The 20,699-nt window shown below is 41.6% G+C and overlaps 1 protein-coding gene across 2 annotated transcripts in view; it reads right to left on the bottom strand.

The window, feature by feature from the left end:
* Window positions 1-3,113: 3,113 nt before the first annotated feature.
* LOC306936664 (apoptosis regulator BAX-like) overlaps window positions 3,114-20,699 on the bottom strand; it is a 43,282-nt gene continuing 25,696 nt past the window's right edge. For both annotated transcript variants that reach the window (XM_079520253.1, XM_079520254.1), the window contains 6 exons: window positions 17,631-17,699; window positions 7,790-7,838; window positions 5,826-5,996; window positions 5,579-5,714; window positions 5,382-5,486; window positions 3,114-4,615 (listed from right to left, as the gene is read on the bottom strand). In XM_079520253.1, the coding sequence (XP_079376379.1) occupies window positions 4,514-4,615; window positions 5,382-5,486; window positions 5,579-5,714; window positions 5,826-5,996; window positions 7,790-7,838; window positions 17,631-17,699 (632 nt within the window). In that variant the 3' untranslated portion in view covers window positions 3,114-4,513. The remainder of the gene's footprint in view (window positions 4,616-5,381; window positions 5,487-5,578; window positions 5,715-5,825; window positions 5,997-7,789; window positions 7,839-17,630; window positions 17,700-20,699) is intronic.

Genomic DNA, 20,699 nt, shown 5'->3' with positions numbered 1-20,699 from the left:
TCTTGCTCTGTGATGGACTCAGGAGTGGACGTGTGCATCAGAGACTTCAACAGGAGAAGCATCCGGATCAGAGAGACGCGTCGGGTGAAGGTGGGCCACATTGCCACTGGAATCAGTGACCAGGTGAGAGTCGTTCCTTCCTGCACCGCCATGACTCCAGACACCACTACTGTATGATGCATCAGTCGTGTCAGTCCATTCTAAAGGCTCACAACATGCTATATTAACCACATCTATGCCTCTCGTTTAGATCTCAGAGAGGGTGTTCACCCTGGAGACCCAGGAGGGTCAACAGGTGGCCCATGACGAGGAGGTGCAGGACTCTGGGCTGGAGCTCTGCTGTGTGTCGGCACCCGACTGCAGTCCTTCCTGGAGGTGGCGGATCAGAGACGGACTGCTGGAGACTAGATAGAGCCAAAACGACCCTTTAACCCATTTTGGGCGGGAACCCCTTTTGGTGTTTTAAGCATTCTGTTATACTTTAGCTATTGAAAAATAGCAGATCTACAAGCTCATAGCGCGCCACCGAGTGGCGCGCTACGAGCTTGTAGGTCTGCTATTTTTGAAAAATCGTGAAAATGTGGCACAAATCTTTGAATATATATTTCAGAGTGAATTTTTTTTAATTAAAATATTGGCTTCTGGGGGGTCCCTGGAACTACATATTTTGAGATGGGGGTCCATGGCCCAATAGACATGAAAAAGGTTGAGCACCACTGACATAGAAACATTATTTTCAGAAAATAATTAGGATTTAGAAGCCGATTTTTTTTTATCGACCTGTCCTAAATGGCTTAACGTGCCATTCTGCCCCTGTTTACAGCACCTTGCAACGCATTCACAACATGGCCAATGTTCCAACCTGCCGCCTTCACTGGTGGTTCTCTTGTTATTTGTGCCCTGTAAACAAGGTTCCTGTATCTCATGTTTTGTAGGGGGATACATTTGTAGTTTTCCAGTGTGCCTGTCTTATGCTTAATTGTCGGTGAGAGCTGTAGCCATGGTCTTTTTCATGTCTATGTAGAACCTATTGTACTGTATATACTGTACATAAAGTACTTAATGTACTGTATGTGCTGTCGCTGCCTTGACAGCTGAATTTCACTATGTGGGTTTCAAACTTTCAATAGAGTACTTAAGTCCTGACATCACTCGTCCATCCCCTGGGTCGCAGGTTTTTCCCTATGGAGAATAACATTTGGTCATAAAGTCGTCTCATAAGCATTGTGGTCCAAAAATAAACAAACTGTCTAGGCGATATTGTCAGGGAGGTGGCTCTGTATCGTTTACATTAGTCAGTCACTTATTTGATGGTCTGTGTCTGAGAAATTTTAACTAATTCGGCAGCAGTGACATTATTTTCTTGCCGTCACCCGTCAGTTGATTCTTCATATCCATACGAGTCAAACCGCCGGGATCATTTGTTTATTTTTGTAACACCGTTCTTATTTCAAGCCTTTTAATTCTGTCTGAGAGTATCTGTGGTCAGTTTTTGTTTCACTGTCTGCGGACGTTGCTGCGTCTCTTCAGTGATGTCTCCCTTGTTCATTGTCTCCACCAGGCCGAAGGCATGGGGAGAGAGTATGTTTTGCACTCCGTCCGTCCGTGTGTGTGTCCGTGTGTGTGTCCTTCCGTCCGTCCGTTACCAGCTAATCTCCGGCACCGTTAACCCGGTCGATGCCAAACTTTGCACACACACTCCCTGGATGCCAACGATGAACCTCTGCCCCACATTTTCCAGAACGGCCTGTTATAGCGCCACCATGAGGCAGCTTTTCACATTCTTTACCTAAAACTGCACCGATCTGCGTGAAACGTTGCATGCACACTCCCTAGAGGCCAAGGACAAACCTTTGACCTGCATTTTCCGCATCTGCCTTTTATAGCGCCACCAGGAGGCCGACTTTTGTAAAACGTTTTTTGATATTACTCCTCCAGATTCTGTCCAAAAATCTCACAAATCGTTACACGGTATCTCTATGGTCATGTGCTCAAGTCGGATCTGTCCGATATTTCATATTCCATCCTAATTGGCTATAATTGGCTTTCACAGTTTGCAAGATTGCCCCGTTTTGAACAAAAGCCTCAAATCATGAACGCAGCATGCAATTTACGTGAAATCTTTCACACATTTTCTTACAAGGCTGAGGAATATATCCCACCCTTTTCACATTGGCCTGTTATAGCGCCACCAACAGGTTGATTTTTGCAAAACACATTTTTGGAACAAAATGCCTCAAATCATCCAATTGCCATCAAAGGCAAACATGTTTATATTACTCCTAAACATTTTGCCAAACATCTCACAGTCCTATCCTCCTGGTGGAGACCTGTGCCCAGAAGGGCACTTTTTCTAGTTTTGTTCTTAATTTTGCTGTTGTGTTTTAGATTTAGTATATTTAGATTTAAATTTTCTGCACAGCACTTTGTAAACATTGAATTGTGAAATGTTCTATATAAATAAGATTGGATTATTTATTTGTTGACACAATATAAAGAAAGGTCTATGCTCTATGGGAATTCAGAATGGAAAGAAAACTGCGACCCAGATCGGATGCGTAAATTACGTCAGACTTCAGTGCTCTATAACGCTTTATCTTATGACATCAAAAACCACTGGGATTCTTGCACTGGCAAGAATTGCATCTGTAAAGCTTGGTGATGCGAGGTTACTGGCCATCGCTTGTCTGTTGCCGATACCAAATCAATAAAATATATACCAATACCTCCGTCTTCTCATATACTGTAATTGTTCACAATGCCCAGTGCCCACCAATGAGGTTCCCATTACTTATATGATCCAATACATTAACAGTAACTATTATGGATTAACTACAATTCAGCAATGCAAATCCTGTACTTTTGACATCTGTACAATTTTATTTGCCAATGCTTAATTACTGTGTTAATTTTGCTGAAAAACATGTTGCTATATGCACTATAGCTACAACCTAAAATTACACGGCTGCTTTCCGGGATTGAATGGGTGAAAATTGCCATTGCCATTTATACTATATATTTAGTCGAGGTTACGAGCCGTTATTAACCATCACTTTGGAATGGCTCATTGCTAAAACTGATTAATTTCCCAACACCAACCATGATAACACATATTTCATAGGAAGTCATAAAAATGATTTATTTTGTATTACAACATACAAAATGTCACTGCAAAAAGGTTTTCTGAGGGGACTCACAAAACAAACTTGTTTTACAAATGTGATAGAAAAAAGGTGAAAATCTGGTAATATCAAGTGATGTATAGTTTAAAAAAAAAAAAGAAGAAAAACACCACCAAGGCACTGACAAACAAGAAAATGTATAAAAGGAATTCCATGTTGAAACTGAAGGTAGGATTGTAGTTCGAGATTGAAAAGCTCACTTAAAAATACAGTACATTGAAGAAGAACACTATGCTTAGAGTGAGGTAATTATCTGGGAGTAATGCAGTGCTCTGGGTGTCAGAAATGCATCAAGTCTTCAAGTCTTTAACCCCAGGGGAAATAATGCAGTCATGCCTCTTTGCACTGAATTGAGCTGAACCTCTCCTACACCAAAAATCCCCAAAACAGCCCTGTTTCATAAAGTAACGGTCACACATTTACTCTGTGGAAGGCCCGATAAGGATCAAGAGGGAGAGATACCATGGTAAAAAATGAGCTGCGTTTAACAGGGTTTCTCAACAGGATTCATATCATTTATACAAAACTGCTCACTTTCAAAATCAGAGGCACTTTCATAATAAGCATTCCACACCGTAAAGAATTGTTTCGTATGATGATCTGTGGTAAAGTCAGCCAATCCTTAAAAATCACTTTATAACCTAAAGTGCATCCTCCAACTTATTAATTTAATCAATATCCACTCCGAAGAGCTTGTGAAAAGGTATGAATGTTGCATCACATTCATTATTTCTTTCCCCAATTACAAGAGCATGACTTAGCCACCATCAAAGATGTCACAGATTTTCACAAGCAAATACCCACTGACACATGCAAAATGCATACAAACCATAGCACAGAGAGACACCACAAGGAAGTGGATGGAGAGTTGGAAGATGGGAGAAAAACTGAAAAGAATGAAAGTGCTATGCAGACTCTGGGCAACCGGAAGACTGCCGGAAGTCCCTCCCCGGACCTCAACTTTGAGGTCCTGGGTGACGTAGGGCAACCGAGCGCTCAATGTTAAAGCCCAGCTGCACGGGGTTTCCCGGTCATGAATCCACGGGTCCGCCTGTAGTCCCTCCTCCTACCACTAGGACCTAGAGCTTCAACGTTGGAAAGTCTGCCTGCCCCCTTGGGATTCACGGGTACGGACGTTAGACAATGTACTTCCTGATTCTTGGACATGAACGGAAGGTGGAGCACACAAGTGGTTTATTGCATCCGACTCTTTATCCATCACCTCTGTAGTCCTTCGTGTCTGCCTCACATCATTTCCTCCGTCTTGCGCCTATGTTGCCTTGACTCGCCACAGCCCGTTTACGTCGCATTCCTCCTTCCTGCTCTTCGTCCTATGATAGCTTGCGCATAACGAGCGCAGCGGTGAGAGCCCCGACTGCAAACACCGCCACGGTTTGCCAGGTTGGAGTGCCGAAATGTGCACGGATCCCATCCTGAACGTCAAGAGAGGGAAAGATAGCATTGCTGACAACTACCATCAACCAAGCAATACAAATATATGTGCTTAGAAGATTGCCCAAATCTCTGCCAATAGAGACCAGAGCTGTCAGAATCGGGCCAAAAATTACTTTTGAAAATTCCTTTTAAAACACCATGTGGGTTCGATCCATTCGAACCTATCCAAATTCTAATGTAATTTATTTTTTTATATAAGTTAGTACTGTAAAACCTAATTTAAACACAGCAGAAGTCTTTCTTTTGGAAGTTGGAGCAACCTTTACGTCATAATGAAATTTTAATTATAATAAAAAACAATCTATTTATTTTTAAGAGAAATGTGACAATTGAAGCAGTTTTACAGTGAGGGACAATCCAGACAGTTTTTACATAGATTTTCAGATCAAGTCTCGTTGGAAGCGGTCTGCCATCACTGCCAAATTAATCACCCGTTTCAATTTGACCCATTATCATTTTGAATTAATTAAAGTGATGTGTGATGATTAAACATATGTGCTCAACTACCGAATTAATCTGGTTTTATAGTCCAACTCTTTTATATTCAAATATGGAAAATTCGTTGACAGCCTTAGCACCAGGCACACCCAAAGAATAACAGTCTTGTGTGCATAACAAATATGTGGTAGTTGGTCTGCTAGAAGCTCTCACAAGAAATATAAGGAAGAATATCCTGGCGGATATTAAGTGCATTGACGCAACATGGTTGGTTTCAAATCTAATGTTTTTCCTTTGGCTCCTTACCCAGCCTCCTTGCTCTCGGATCCTATTAATCACATGCTCGCGTAGGTAGTCCGTGGTCCATGAAATAATGGTTCTAATAATGTCTGGGATTTGTGTCATCAGAGCCTGAATGGATGAGAGAAGAGGACATTCCATAATTATCATTTATCAATATCTGTTTGGAATAAGCGGGTCAGATCTGGGACTATCTCACTCACTTTGATGACAAGGCGACTGGCAAAGTAGAAGAGCGCTACAACTCTGCCCCAGTTGAACTTTCCATCTGAAAAGATCTCACAGGCAACTTTTAAGAATGCGTCCTTTGTAGGCTTGAGCACAGCATTATCTATCAACCTGGAAAGCGGGAAAAAAAATGAAATGAAACGCATTAAAAGTTTATAATCACATTCATGGAACATTATTAAGACAGAATTTTGGAATTCCACTGGAGTCACTGTCACATACATTTGGAGTTGTACATTTGCATTTAGCTCATCTGCATACTGTTGCAGGTACTGAAGAAGCTTCTTGTGGTTTGGGTCAAGCAGCTCTCCCCCGCCCAGCTGTTCCCGGGTCACAGCTGTATGGGCAGCTGTATGGTTGTCGCCATGCCGTTGGACCCGCTCATAAATGAAACTGCAAAAAAGGCCACAAAGAGACAGATAGAAATAGATTGCAAAGTAATCACCGAATACTTTGTCTTTGTCACTGGTGTCACTGATGTCACTGGTGGACGGGTTTCTGAACTGCCCATAGCCCTCCTATGAGACACAGACCGAGTAGATTTTTTTTGTTGGTATTTTCTCATGAACATTAGCGAGGACCAATTATATGAAGATAGGTTGAAAAGTGGTGAAGTGGTCCTTTAAACTGGTAATACTGGTAAAGTCTCCAAAGACATGGGTGGCAAAGAAAGCAGAATGGAATTATCAGCCACCCCGCCTGTCCAGTGAATTCACTGAATGCTGTCAGGCCAGCCTCACAAGGTTTGTTCACACAGCATGCAAAAGCTTTGTCATTCCAAAAAATATATTTGCCTACTGTAGCATACAGTGTACACATTTTTTTACTGACATGGTATGTTGTGAACACACCTTTCGGGAGAACTAACGGCTACACCAGTAATTTACTCTTTCCAATATCAGGCTACAGCCAGTCAGATATGAAATATAACAAAATATGTATTCAAATTTGTATTATATCTGTTTTTTGTTACTTTGTTTGCATCTCTTTGTTGTTTTATTGATCTGTTGGCTTTGGCATGTAACTGCCTTGCCTGATTGAAAAGCAGTACATCAGAACAGTTTAAAAAGCTGTGCTAAAAGGATAAGACAAGAAGTCTGGGGAGGGGGTGGGCATTTTTACATTGTGGTCCGTTGTACTCAATTCACCATCTCCGATATTAGCTCCGATATGAGGTTCTGCATGGGGCTAACCGGGCAGAGGGAGAGTCCGTTCAAGTGCAGACTTGAACGGACTCTTGTCCGAGATAACTACAGATGTTTGAGGATTTTCCGGAAAGTAAAATTTGGGTTGAAACAACCACTTAAATCACAAAATTTGTCAGCCTGTGCCAGTTTTCCCTATTGTAGCCGAATCAGGAGCAGTACTGGCACCTGCCATGGAGGGGTTCTTCCGGTTTGAATGGCTCTCCCTCTGCCGGATAGCCCCAATGTGGAACCCCATCTCGGAGCTAATAGCGGACGGTGAGGTTCCAAACAGGGCTACTCATCATAAAGACATACTATACATTAAATATCAGCAACAACACTACAAGCAATAGTAGCTATATTTACATTAATAACAATCACACCCGTGTGAAGTGAGGGGCACTCTTATCATCGTACATCATCTCATTCTGGCCAATCAGAATTTGTGTCCTCACCTTCGTCATCAATCTTTGTGTTACGCAATGTTTGTGTTTACACCCAAAATTGTCCATTCATTGTCAATGGGAATTTAATGTTTGTGTGAGACAAAGTTTGTGCACACACCAAAAGCTGGACATAGGAGGGGATAGCACCCCTCAAAAAAGGTAAGATAGTAGGGAACACAATATTGTTTAAGTCCAATTGTAACTGGAGGACAGACATGTCAGTTTTAAATGGGAATGGGCAATTGAGAAGTTTTATGGCTGTTGGTGGGGCATTTCACATTTAAGTGCCATAATGTGTTATTCCCCATGTTTGTGCCGAATTTAGGGGGAACAGGGTCAGCAGAGCTCCCACTGGTGCTGTGCCCATGGGCATCTCTCACTCTAAATAAGTAGTTTGACAGGTACATGGGCACACTGTTCCTCTGAGTGTTGTAAAGACCAGGCCGATGGCCATTGCAAGTTGTTGTACTCTTGTCTTCTACCTTGACCCAGCCTAGCAACGTGTTGGTTGCCCTTTGGTATATTTAAATCAGTTTGAATGATATAAACTTACTTCTTTAGTAGCACCGTTCCCAGTTCGAGCGACTGATCTCCAGTATTGCCTGAAAGACAGACAGATAATGTTTAGTGAATAATACAAAATCAGATTGAGCTTTTAAGGCTAGCCGACATCAGCGGCATGGCTAACGGTAACAAGACAACTCACCCTTTTTGCCACTTTTGGTGAGTTGTCAGGACAACTCACCCCGAACGTCCGGACAACTCACCCCGAACGTCCGGACAACTCACCAGGGGTGAGATGTCTTCACTTTCGGGGGTGAGATGTCTTCACTTTCGGCCACTTTCGGGGTGAGTTGTCTTCACTTTCGGGGTGAGTTGTCTGACTGAATATGTAGCCTTTGAGCTCTTTTATATACTTTACTGAACTAATGGTGACATAGTTCCTATTGGATATTGAAGTAGTCTATTTTCAGAACTTTACGACAACAACAACAATTTCTACAATAATATATAAGTATAATTAAGTCAAGGCATGATAGCACAATCACAATATAGGCTACAGATGTAAATATATTTATGACACAGTAAAATGTCGAAAATGAGTGCTATTCCTTTTTAAGTATGTCAAGGTCAAATTCATACAATAATGTTTGTATTTGTAAGGTTTATTAAATTTTAATAAACCTTACAAATACAAACATTATTGTTTGTATGTAGGCTACCCAGTAGCCTACCCATATGATTAGATGAATGTGCAACATTGTTTCCATCTTCCAAGCATATTCCTGCCAAAATGGAGATCTTAAATTGTTGAAAATGTCTTTAAACCTCTGATTCCACTCATTTCCTTGTATAATCTGAATGATTTATCCCATTTATCCTTAATATAATCTAGATTCATTCAACCTTATCTTCCTGAATTAAAGTGTGTGTGTGTGTGTGTGTGTGTGTGTGTTTTAAACTTCTGAAGAAATGTGAACTGAACCCCTCCTAATTTGGTTACTCCAGATGGCTGAATGGTTATATAAGGTCACTTGTAATTTCTCACATGCTAATGTATAACTAGCAGTAGCCATATCATCATCGTTGTTGGGGGGGGGTCAATATTGCTTTGCTATTCAGATGTAATTCAGTCAGTATAAGTAGGCCTATTAGAACTGTGATTGATCGTCCGTTGGGAGTGCAGTCTAATTAGCAACTTTGTACAGCCGTGAGACTCTGCCTTTGAAGCGCAAACATTATCCACAAACGACCCCCTCAATGCTGCATAGAGAGTGAGAGAGAGAGAGACACTCTACTCTACTTACAAGTGTTTCACCGGATTCTACTGTTAAATAAATAATTAGCCGTGACTGCGCACGTCTGTAGGAACCGATAGTTAGATCCGAAATTGCATTAGGCCTACTGTAATGGGTGCCACGGAAAGTACAGACAACTCACCCCGCAATGTCAGAAAGTGAAGACAACTCACCGGGGTGAGTTGTCTGGACTTTCGGGGTGAGCTGTCCGTACTTTCTCGCCCAACTCGCCCCAGCGGAAAGTACAGACAACTCACCGGGGTGAGTTGTCCAGTATTCCTGACCAGCTGGTCTCTTAAATTTGGAGGGTGCTTAAATACTACTGCTGGGGCTTGTGTGAACACAGTGTTCAGCCTAGGGTCTGACTGGATAATATGCCAATGTTTAGAGATCATTTTTTTAAATTCAAAACCCATAGGAGAGCATCTGAGCACACAGAAGGGAGCATTAGCCTTTTTGGTTTTAATTTTGGGAGCGAGGCATTCCTCTTGTGTCTTATTTTTAAAACGGTCGGCAGCGACATCTAACCATTCCTGCTTATACCCTCTTTCTAAAAATCTGTTGGTGAGATCTGTAGCTTGTGCATGATAACCAGCATCTGTGCTGCAAACCCTTCTAGCTCGATGAAATTGGTTAATAGGTAAACTTTTAACCAGATGAGTAGGGTGAAAATTGTCCCCTCGTAAAATAGTGTTTCTGTTTGTGGGTTTGCGATACAGATCTGTCTGTATCGTGTTATCATGTTTGATGACCAACACATCCAGAAAGCTAATTTGTGTGTCACTGAACTCCAGCGTAAATTGGAGATGTCCGTTCACAGCATTTAAATAGGCATGAAATTGTGAGAGAGCTTCTGCCGTACCAGCTCATGAAATAAACAAATCGTCAATGTAGCGTCGATATAAACGAATGTTGGAATGATAAGGGTTAACAATAGGATCTAGCACAAACTGTTGTTCAAAATAGCCCATGTATACATTTGCGTAATTTGGGGCCATTGTGCTACCCATGGCTGTCCCTTTGGTTTGCAAATAAAAATCATTCTTGTACAGAAAATAGTTCGTAGTCAACACTAATTCAGTGAGTGCAGTGTAGGCATGCCACGGTATGAGATTTTACAGGACGGTACGGTGCCGGTATTGAAAACCTATACCTCGGTATTTATATTAAAAAAAAAAGAAAAGATTGCCCCCCCCCCCCACCTATGTCTAGTGACTACCCCCACCTCCTTATAAGCCCTTCTTTGTTCCCCAACCTGTAGGCCTACATATCTTATTTTTTTATTTTTACCTTTTATGATAATTTGAATTTTGTTATTTGTCATGTGACTTGTCATGGACCGAATGGAAACAAGACTGCAAGGACTTTTTTCAGTGATCCCTTTGGACATTGACTGTACCCTATACTGATTACATTTCTGCCAATAAAGTATTCAATCAATGAATCAATAGCTATTCCCCACTGTATTTCACTGTACTATGGCTCCCCCTAATGGCCGTTTTGTACCCTGCACGCTGTAGTGCAATCTGCGCATGCTCACAACTGCGTGCCTCTGTGTTGTTGACACTTGACAGTTCACACTTTTAGTTTAGTACATGTGGAAATATGGAATATACAATTGGATCTGGGTGTCTTTCAGCAACACTAACTCAAAGGTAGGAAGCAACTTTTCAATCTACTGCAGCTGTGTGGTGAAAATAAATGTTTTGCCTTAGTCTGGGAGTGGAGTTGCACTGCATGCGCGCAGCATGCGCTGCCCACCAACGCTTTATTAAAATACCGTAAGCTCGGAAATATCACGGTATCAACACCGTGGCTGTTCCTGTCGCGGTATTACCGAAATTCGGTAAACCGTGGCATGCCTAGTGCAGTGACACATGCAGTACTGGGTTTGGTAAGAGAACCTCTTAATAGTAACCATAGCAACCCATCGAGCTGTCTAACCTGTCACCAACAACTTAGATCGGGTATTGATATGATGTTTGTATGTTTGTATTTGTATGTGTGTATGATTCCTTCCCCTGGTGGCCACACAGGGATAGCCTAATGGCTGCATTCTCTGTCCTGAGTGTCATAGCCGAGTTCAAGCCCAAATAAGGACTGTCCACAGGTGTGAGTGCTTGTCACGGATTTGTATCTGCCCACTTATACCTCTATATATACCTGTACTATATGCGTTGCTATATCTAATATACCTGACGAAGGCAACAGAGGTTGTGTTTTTCCCCCGCCTTGGTAAATAAAGTTTTTGGGGAGCTTTCAAAACTGCGATTTTAAACAGAGATGATTTTACAAAGTGTAAAATAACATGGAACATAACATTAAATAAATAAATCTGCTATGTCAATAGTAATAATCTGTCAGTAATATAAATCATCTTGACTAATTCCCTGTTATCTTAAATGACACTATAATCATGTACAGTATATGCAGTAAGACCTGCTACTGTTTCTGCTCATCTTTAGATAGTGTTTATCTGTAATATCAAACAGCTAAACTCTTCAACAGAATCAACACATTAACACTTAGACACAACATGTAGATCAAATGTGTGAAGTGATTAAATGTCAGTTTAAACACATAATATCAATAATAAGGTCATTATTCTACAGTACTGTATGTAGTAAATCCCTTCAACTGTTATGATGATAGAATATTTTCTGATTGTGAGTCAGATCATAATAGTGTTAATGTTTTGATTTTGTCTGTCAGAATATGTTTAATATTCTAATATGAAATATAAAGCGTTGACAGAGCATAAAATGATTGTTTAATTTTACGCTCTCAAGAGATCTATAAGGGTCCATTTTGTTACCAACTCTCCATCATTTAGCTGGGGACCACCTGGAACCCCCTCAAGGACCCCCTCAAGTTTACCAGCAACATGACCGGCAGTGGTGGAAAAAGTAATCAATTGTTTTACTTGAAGTAAAAGTATCAATACTGCAATGTAGAACTACTTCGTAGTAAAAGTAAAAGTCCGGAATTCAAATTGTACTTGAGTAAAAGTACAAAAGTATTTGCGCCAAATGTACTTAAATTACCAAAAGTAGAAATAACTCACTATGCAGAATGCCCCATTTCAAGTTTTCAAATGTATAAAACTAGAATTTTGCGGGCCTTCGGCCCGCTCATCCCAGCGCCATGTGATGCGTCGCAAATGGGAAGAAGGCAATGGCAACCCATGATGTTTTCATTTATGCATTTGCTTGGAAAGCGCAAAGTTGCCAAGCTGGCTGAGTGGCCCTGTTTGGTTTTGTGTATTTGCGTATGAAAGCGAGCGTGGCAAGGCGCAGGAACAGTATACTGTACTGTGCTGTACTGTAAGTCTTTGTACTGTACTGTACTCATGTGTACTGTACTGTTCTCTGTACTGTTATTAGTGTTGTGTTCATATTTTTTATTATTATTATTATTACATGGATTAATATTCTGATGTACTGTACTGTACTGTTGTCTGTACTGTTGATATTATAGTTGTTATTAGTGTTGTGTTCTTATTATTATTATTACATGGATTAATATTCTGATGTGAGCTTTCTTTCTGTACTGTACTGTACTCATGTGTACTGTACTGTTCTCTGTACTGTTGATATTATTGTTGTTATTAGTGTAGTGTTCTTATTTTGTATTATTATTGAAAGAGAGCATGGCAAGGCGCAGGAACAGTATACTGTACTGTAAGTCTTTGTACTGTACTGTACTGTACTCATGTGTACTGTACTGTACTGTTCTCTGTAGTGTTATTAGTGTTGTGTTCTTATTTATTATGATTATTATTATTATTATTATTACATGGATTAATATTCTGATGTACTGTACTGTACTGTTGTCTGTACTGTTGATATTATAGTTGTTATTAGTGTTGTGTTCTTATTTTTTATTATTATTATTATTACATGGATTATATTCTGATGTGAGCTTTTTTTCTGTACTGTACTGTACTCATGTGTACTGTACTGTTCTCTGTGCTGTTGTTGTTATTATTATTATTAGTGTAGTGTTCTTATTTTGTATTATTATTATTAGCGTTTTGTGGCGTGTGTGTGTGTGTGTGTGTGTGTGCGTGCGTGCCATTTCAGCTGCATCGCGAAGCGATCCGCACACACCACACACACACACACACACACACACACACACACGTGTCTGCAGTGACACTGCGTTGTACACAGCTGTTTTGTGTTGCAGCGCGTTGTTGCAGCGCGCGCGTGTGCGTGTAGTGTTGGTGTTGTTGTTCTTATCCATATATGCGCCTCGGTTCGTCCCGATTGTACCACGCCAGGTGTCGACGCGGTCGTGTTTGCATTATTGTAACTGTGCATGTAATCGCGGCGCTCTCCATCCAAGTTAGAATCAGTGTAGAACCTGTGTTGTTGTTCTTCTTCTTCTACTTTTGGTTTCCGGCAGGCTGTACACTGTGTGTGTGTGTGTGTGTGTGTGTGTGTGTGTGTGTGTGTGTGTGTGTGTGTGTCAGTGGCGGCTGGTGACTTTTGTCCTAGAGAGGGCGCTATGAAAATATCAAGAAAACATGCACTATAGGTATCATCACATTCAATGGAAGGCTTTTAAAAATAAAAAATAAACATGGCATTGCCAAACATGGCTAATTTCATGTAGATTGAGGCTACAGTTTTCTTGTCTTGTTGTTCCATTATGAAAAGGAATTATTATCTTTACCTGGCTCCATGTGGCTCATCATTCATGTTTTTCTAGCGTCTATGGTGACTGTGTGTTAAACTATATGTCAAACTGTGTTGTGATGTTTATGCTGCCCCCAAGTGGTTTGTGGTGTGAATAACATTGATCGCACACATTTTGCGACCCAGTGGCTTCCTATCGTTTGAAGACATGTGGACCGCAATGCATTACTCTTCAGTGCTGAGAGTCAAGGGCTACAGATGAACGCGCACCAACATGTGACACTCAGTAACCAATCAGAAACGTCACACAACGTAAACAACATTTGACATTTCATGGCAGCATAATACAACGTGGCAGCATAATACAACTTTGAATCACTGCCTTTGGTTAGTGGTTCCTTATATTATATAATATTTACGTTTCTGGATTGCTAATTTTAAATAAATTACAGGCTGCAGATGTCGTTTCTCACTTTTCTCAGTCATTCTTATTCACGTTTTATTCAGGGGTTGTGCATGGTGGTGCGGCGCACCAGCGCCCCCTATGGACCGGCCGCCACTGTGTGTGTGTGTGTGTGTGTGTGCGCGCGCACGTGTGTGTGTGTGTACTGTGTACCTTCCGGTAGTGTTTCCACCACGTGGGTCACGTGGTGGGGTTTTGAGCCATTGGGAAGGGGTGATGTAGTGTTGCCAGGTCCACGTATTGTAAGCGAGTGGTAGTGTGTGTAAGTATAGGCTGTAGGCTGTAGGAAGTCAGGGTTTGCGGCCTTGTTTACATAGACGTGGCAACAATGTTGGCGGCGCAGCCAATGAAAAGAGGGGAATCACGGGATGCAGTGTTGCCAGGTCCGCGAATTGTAAGCGAGTTGTAAGTAGCGTGTTGAATGGCATTTTTTCTGGGCTTGTTTTCATAGACCTGGCAACATGTGAGTGTGTGCGTGCGGGGGTGTGGGTGCTTGGGGAGATATTGTTTGTTGTGAAGAGATACAATGCCGGCGTGGGTGTGGAAGGGAGGCGACGTTGGTGTCAGTGCAAGGAGTAATGTTCCGCGGGTGGTGTTGAGGGTCGGCGTTCGGCGCGATATGAGGAGATAGCGGCCGAACGACGCAGAGGGTAAGTGTGTGACGTCACTGCCGTGTGAGTGTAGTCAAGAGAGGACTAAAGACCTACCTTTTTAATAAGGCCTTCCCCCAAACCCACTGATTTTATTCCCTGACCTCGTGTTCATTAACACTTTGATTGCTACAAGATCTCGACAGGCCTTTTTGGATGTTGCTACCGTTTAACATTGCACAAAGGCCTTGTTCGGGGGCCCACAGCAAAATGTTCTCTTATAGCGAGAATCACACGCATACATCAAAAGAAAGCTGAACTTGTCCACTTCAATTTAAAAAATACATTTTGATTTTACCATGTTCCATTCTGGAGATATTGACCTTTTTGCAACACCTGCATTTGCCTGGAAGTGGTTATCTTGAACAGCGAGCAGAGTTATGGATGGTTTAAAGTCAGAGACATTGACAGGCAGATATAAAATTGAACCCAATAAATATCCTATACATCCTATACACCGAATGAAAGCCCTGAATGTGTACTTTTACGAGGAAAAGAGTAAACATTGATCCCATGTACAGTTAGACAGTAATTGGTTATTGAATGCAGCTTGTGCCCACCAGATAACTTCAGAGAAGACATGGACGTTAACTCCTCAATATTCACAAAATAAGGCCTATAGCGACATATAAATACTATATACCGTATGAAACAGAAGACTCTCTGCTTTCATAAGAAAAAAACTTCTACTGTAGTAATAATAAAAATCACACCCATGTGAAGTGAGTGGTGCAACTCTGTCCCATATTCTGTTCTCTGCTTATTCAATACAGGTCGCTATATACGGACTGAGGCAGAAAGTCATGTAAACCTTTTATTTACAGTTTGGTCTGTAAACTTCTACTGTAATAATAAAAATCACACCCCTGTGAAGTGAACTGTTGAGAACAGTTGCACCGCTCACTTCACAGGGGTGTGATTTTTATTATTACAGTAGAAGTTTACAGACCAAACTGTAAATAAAAGGTTTACATGACTTTCTGCCTCAGTCCGTATATAGCGAGCTGTAGTGAATAAGTACAGAACAGTTGCAACGCTCACTTCACAGGGGTGTGATTTTTATTATTACAGTAGAAGTTTACAGACCAAACTGTAAATAAAAGGTTTACATGACTTTCTGCCTCAGTCCGTATATAGCGACCTGTATTGAATAAGCAGAGAACAGAATATGGGACAGAGTTGCACCACTCACTTCACATGGGTGTGATTTTTATTATTACTACAGTAGAAGTTTTTTTCTTATGAAAGCAGAGAGTCTTCTGTTTCATACGGTATATAGTATTTATATGTCGCTATAGGCCTTATTTTGTGAATATTGAGTTCGGGTCCATGTCTTCTCTGCAGTTATATCTGGTGGGCGCAATGTGCATCCACCCAGTAACCAATTTATGACAGACTGTACATGGGATCAATGTTTACTCTTTTGCTCGTAAAAGTACACATTCAGGGCTTTCATTCGGTGTATAGGATGTATAGCATATTTATTGTGTTTATTGTTATATCTGCCTGTCAATGTCTGACTATAAACCTTCATAACTCTGCATCCTTTAGATGATGATGATGATTCACTGCTTTCATTGTTTTGATCGCAGTAACATTGGGGGGGGGGGGGGGTCATGGGCACATTGGGCAGCAAAAGTCTTGATCGTACGGCTATAAAAAGTCCCATTCCACCGTTCGGTTCAGAACTATAGTATAACGGTGAGACGCGTTGTCATCATGAGCTGATTTTGTTTTTCAAGCTAGTATAGGGAACATGCCTGGGCATGCACGGTTTAGGACGCGGAAAAGTTCGTTATACATTACACCCGGGTCGATTACGTCCCCGACGCGTTCATTGCGGTCTTATCACTACAATTATAATGAATAAAAAAGCGTTACAATCACACGTCTGAGCGATCTCCGATTATGACGGCTCTGCATGGCGATACGTGATCCACCAACGGTAGACTGTCTGTTGTCATGGCGGCCCCTCTCGATACTGTAGTTCGTTTGTTAGTTCGTAGTATTGTAGGCTCGGGGATCGTTTGGTCGCTACAGTATGAAGAAGTAAACATGCATCTGTCCATGTGTGTTGCCGATCTGGTGCAGAATCTGCAGATCATGTGTTAGGCAGCGTAACAGCGTTCCGTATGTTTTTTTCCGAGACATGAGCCCCCATCTCGCAAGGCCCTCCTCCTGCAGGAGAAACAGGAGGGGAGGGGGGAATCGAGTATAAAAGCCAATAGGTGGAGGAAAGCCTGGTGAGGCGAGGTTAGGTGAAATTTGATTCTTTTCACACACGGGCTACATCGGCATGGGCGCATCCATTCTACACTGGTTTATACACGTAAAGCGGCCCGCCCTCCTGTTTTCAGGAGGGGAGGGTTTTTTTTTTTTGGGGGGGGGGTTTCTGATCACGTGAGCGGGACTAAGCAGCAATGATAGGGCGATGGTTCTTCATTGTCCGGGTGGGTAAAAAGATGAATGAAAGTATGCTATAAAAAAGTGATTGAAACGTATTGATACGTGATCCGCACCCGACGTTTGATTAATTGATAACGTATTGATACGCGATTCGCGTCGGCTGTGTTAACTGTTGTTTTTTTGTTTCCTGCTTTTAATCATGTAATGTTCTTTTTTTTTTTTTTTTTCTCTGCTTTTACCTATTGTTTCATATATTATGCCTACTGTAGCACTTTGAGATTCTGAGGAATGTAAAGTGCATTATAAATAAAATCCATTATTATAATTATTATTATAGTGTAAAAAAGAGCGTACCAAGTATAGTTGCTACTCAGGTCAGTTTTACTAAGGCCTCACTCAGACCTTTACTGCATTGCTGTACTCTCATAATACTCACAATCTGGAGGTGGAGACCTACTGCTTCTCCTCTTCATCACTGGTAGAGAGACGACTTCATCTGTGGTCTCTGCGCCCACTGCAACACAACACACACATCAACCACAGTCCAGATGGAACCCTAACCCACTGCAACACAACACACACATCAACCACAGTCCAGATGGAACCCTAACCCACTGCAACACAACACACACATCAACCACAGTCCAGATGGAACCCTAACCCACTGCAACACAACACACACATCAACCACAGTGTGTACATCAGCTATTTTTAAATGGCCGAAATGTATATATGAAGTGGTTACTGTATGATTTGTAATAATAATCAAAATCTACAAAGTAACTAGTAACTAAAGCTTTCAAATAATTCTAGTGGAGCAAAAGTACAATATTTGCCTCTGAGATGTACAGTAGGGCAGTAGAAGTAAAGGTATTGGAAATTGCAAATACTCAAGTAAAGTACAAATATCTCAAAATTGTACTTAAGTACAGTACTTAAGTAAATGTACTTGGTTACTTTCCACCACTGATGACTGGAGCTGCTCATTGATATGAGACTGACTATCAGTCACTGTTATAGAGTAGTATCACTATGATAGAGTCCAATACTGTAATAGTTGTTGAACTCATTTACATTTTACATAAATAATAATGCATAATGTATAAATAATGTATACTTGGGAAGCTCATGAACGTAATAAATTGTGGGATGAGCTTGTATATCTGCTATTTTTCAATAGCTAAAGTATAACATAATGCTTAAAACACCAAAAGGGGTTCCCGTCCAGAATGGGTTAAGAATTACCTGTGGGATTTGGGGTTATCTATGCAAAGTACACAAACAATCCATTTAAATAAACGTTAGACTTTAAAATCTCAAGCAATAGCGAGAATAAGATTTAACACTTGAACGCAGAAATCCACATTCAGTGGGAACATTTACCAAAAATGACAGATCTACAAGCTCACAAAGCGCTGTGAATTTGTAGACCTGCTATTTTTTAACGAAGAGATTTGGGGTAGAGGGAAAAAGTGGTCCAAGTACAGAGTTAACTCAGGTCTGTTTCACTAAGTATAGACTAGAGGGTTTCATTGTTTTAGACTCCTTCAGTTTGTATTCTGCTATGGAGAAAACCTGATGTAAATCTGAAAACACATTGGAGGCCATGAAGTAGAATTGATTTGATACTCACGCCCGACTAGTTCACGTTCACATTCATCAGTCATGAAAAGAGAAAACACATGGTTGGAATAGTTAGAAAACTGATCATTCACAAACAGAAAGATGACTAATAATTAGCAAATTGTTAAGGAACCTGAAATATCGAATGCAATAATGGAATGGTTTAAATGAATCGACTATATTTTGTTTATTATACAAAATAAGACCTTGCTTCATATATCATAATGATTCAGCATTCTATTTTCAACATTCTAATTTAAGTGATTAATTATGTACTTGGAGATACATATTATATTAAGGTTGAGTGTATTATAATGCACTTATAAGGCGTTACAACACTTGTAATTATGCATAACAACTTATAACAAGGTTTATAAAGTATTGTAACGTATAATCATATAATTTATAAGTGCTGGTCATAATGCATTATAAACTCAGTGGAACTGTACATTATAACTACCAGGTAACACTTTACTTAAAGGTCGGCTCTACAAGATAGAGCCCCAAATGTGTGAAGTGATTAAATGTCAGCTTACAACTTGAACCCCAGCATCCCTATTCTGAATGGAACGTTTGCCAAAAATAGTCGATCTACAAGTTCACAACGTGTCGTGTTGCGACGCATTGTGAGCTTGAAGATCGGCTATCTTTGGTGTAGTCAAATACCTCCACACACAAAAAAGGCCATACGCTCGACCTGGTCATCACTGACTCCGCCCCCATAAATAACCTCACTGTCTATTCCCTGGGTGTATCTGACCATAAGGTTGTCTCCATGGAACTGCCCTTCCCCCCCTCCCACGCCAAGCCCAAACGCCAAATCAGTTTCAGAAACTTCAATAACATAAACCAAGACACCATGACCTCCGACCTCATACACCTCTCTGCCACAACCCTCCCCTCTGCTGGAGAAGCAGTGGACTTCTACAACACCAACCTGCAAAACCTCCTAGACCTCCACGCCCCTGTCAAAACACGAACAGTCATCTTCTCACACTCAGCCCCCTGGTTCACTGGAGAGCTGAGAAAAATGAAGGCAGCCGGCCGCGTCCTGGAACGGCGACTCACAGCCACTGGGCTAACTGTCCACCGCCTAGCCTACAGACAGCACCAGAAAGCCTACTCAAGGTCCCTCAGGGAAGCACAATCACAGTTCTACTCAAACATCATAAATGACAACCCAGGAAATTCCAAAACACTATTCTCCACCATCAACCATTTTCTGAAACCACAAAACTCCAAACGCAGCGACACCACAGTTGAACAATGCAACACCTACCTCAACTTTTTCAAAACCAAAGTAGACAACATCCGCTCCCTCCTCTCCAGCCCCACCACGCCAGCTGTCCCAAACGCCACCCCACAGTCTGCGATCCTTCACCCCCTGTCCTGCTTCACCAGCACCACACAGCTGGAGGTCGAGGACATTGTTAGAGGGATGAAGCCCTCCTCCTGTGCCCTGGACCCCCTCCCCACCCCCCTACTCAAATCCAACATCCATGCCATAAGTCCCCTGATCACTAGCATCATCAATCACTCCCTCCAGGCTGGCCACATTCCTCCCTCTTTAAAGACTGCCATTCTCACTCCTCTCCTCAAAAAACCCTCCCTGGACCCAGACATACTTGCAAACTACAGACCCATCTCCAACCTCCCTTTCCTGTCCAAAATATTGGAGAAAGTAGTAGCCGCACAGCTCCAACACCATCTCAACCTCAACCACCTCAGCGAAAAAATTCAATCTGGCTTCCGTTCCGCCCACAGCACGGAAACCGCCCTGGTTAGGGTCACAAACGACCTCCTGATGGCGGCTGACGCTGGCTCCCCCTCCCTACTCATCCTTCTGGACCTCACGGCCGCATTTGACACCGTCGACCACAAC

The sequence above is a fragment of the Electrona antarctica genome (genome assembly GCF_951216825.1).
Source record: "Electrona antarctica genome assembly, chromosome: 14".
Lineage (NCBI taxonomy): Eukaryota > Metazoa > Chordata > Actinopteri > Myctophiformes > Myctophidae > Electrona > Electrona antarctica.
Note: the sequence above shows the minus strand (reverse complement) of the source record. Positions and strands in the feature narration are given on the sequence as shown.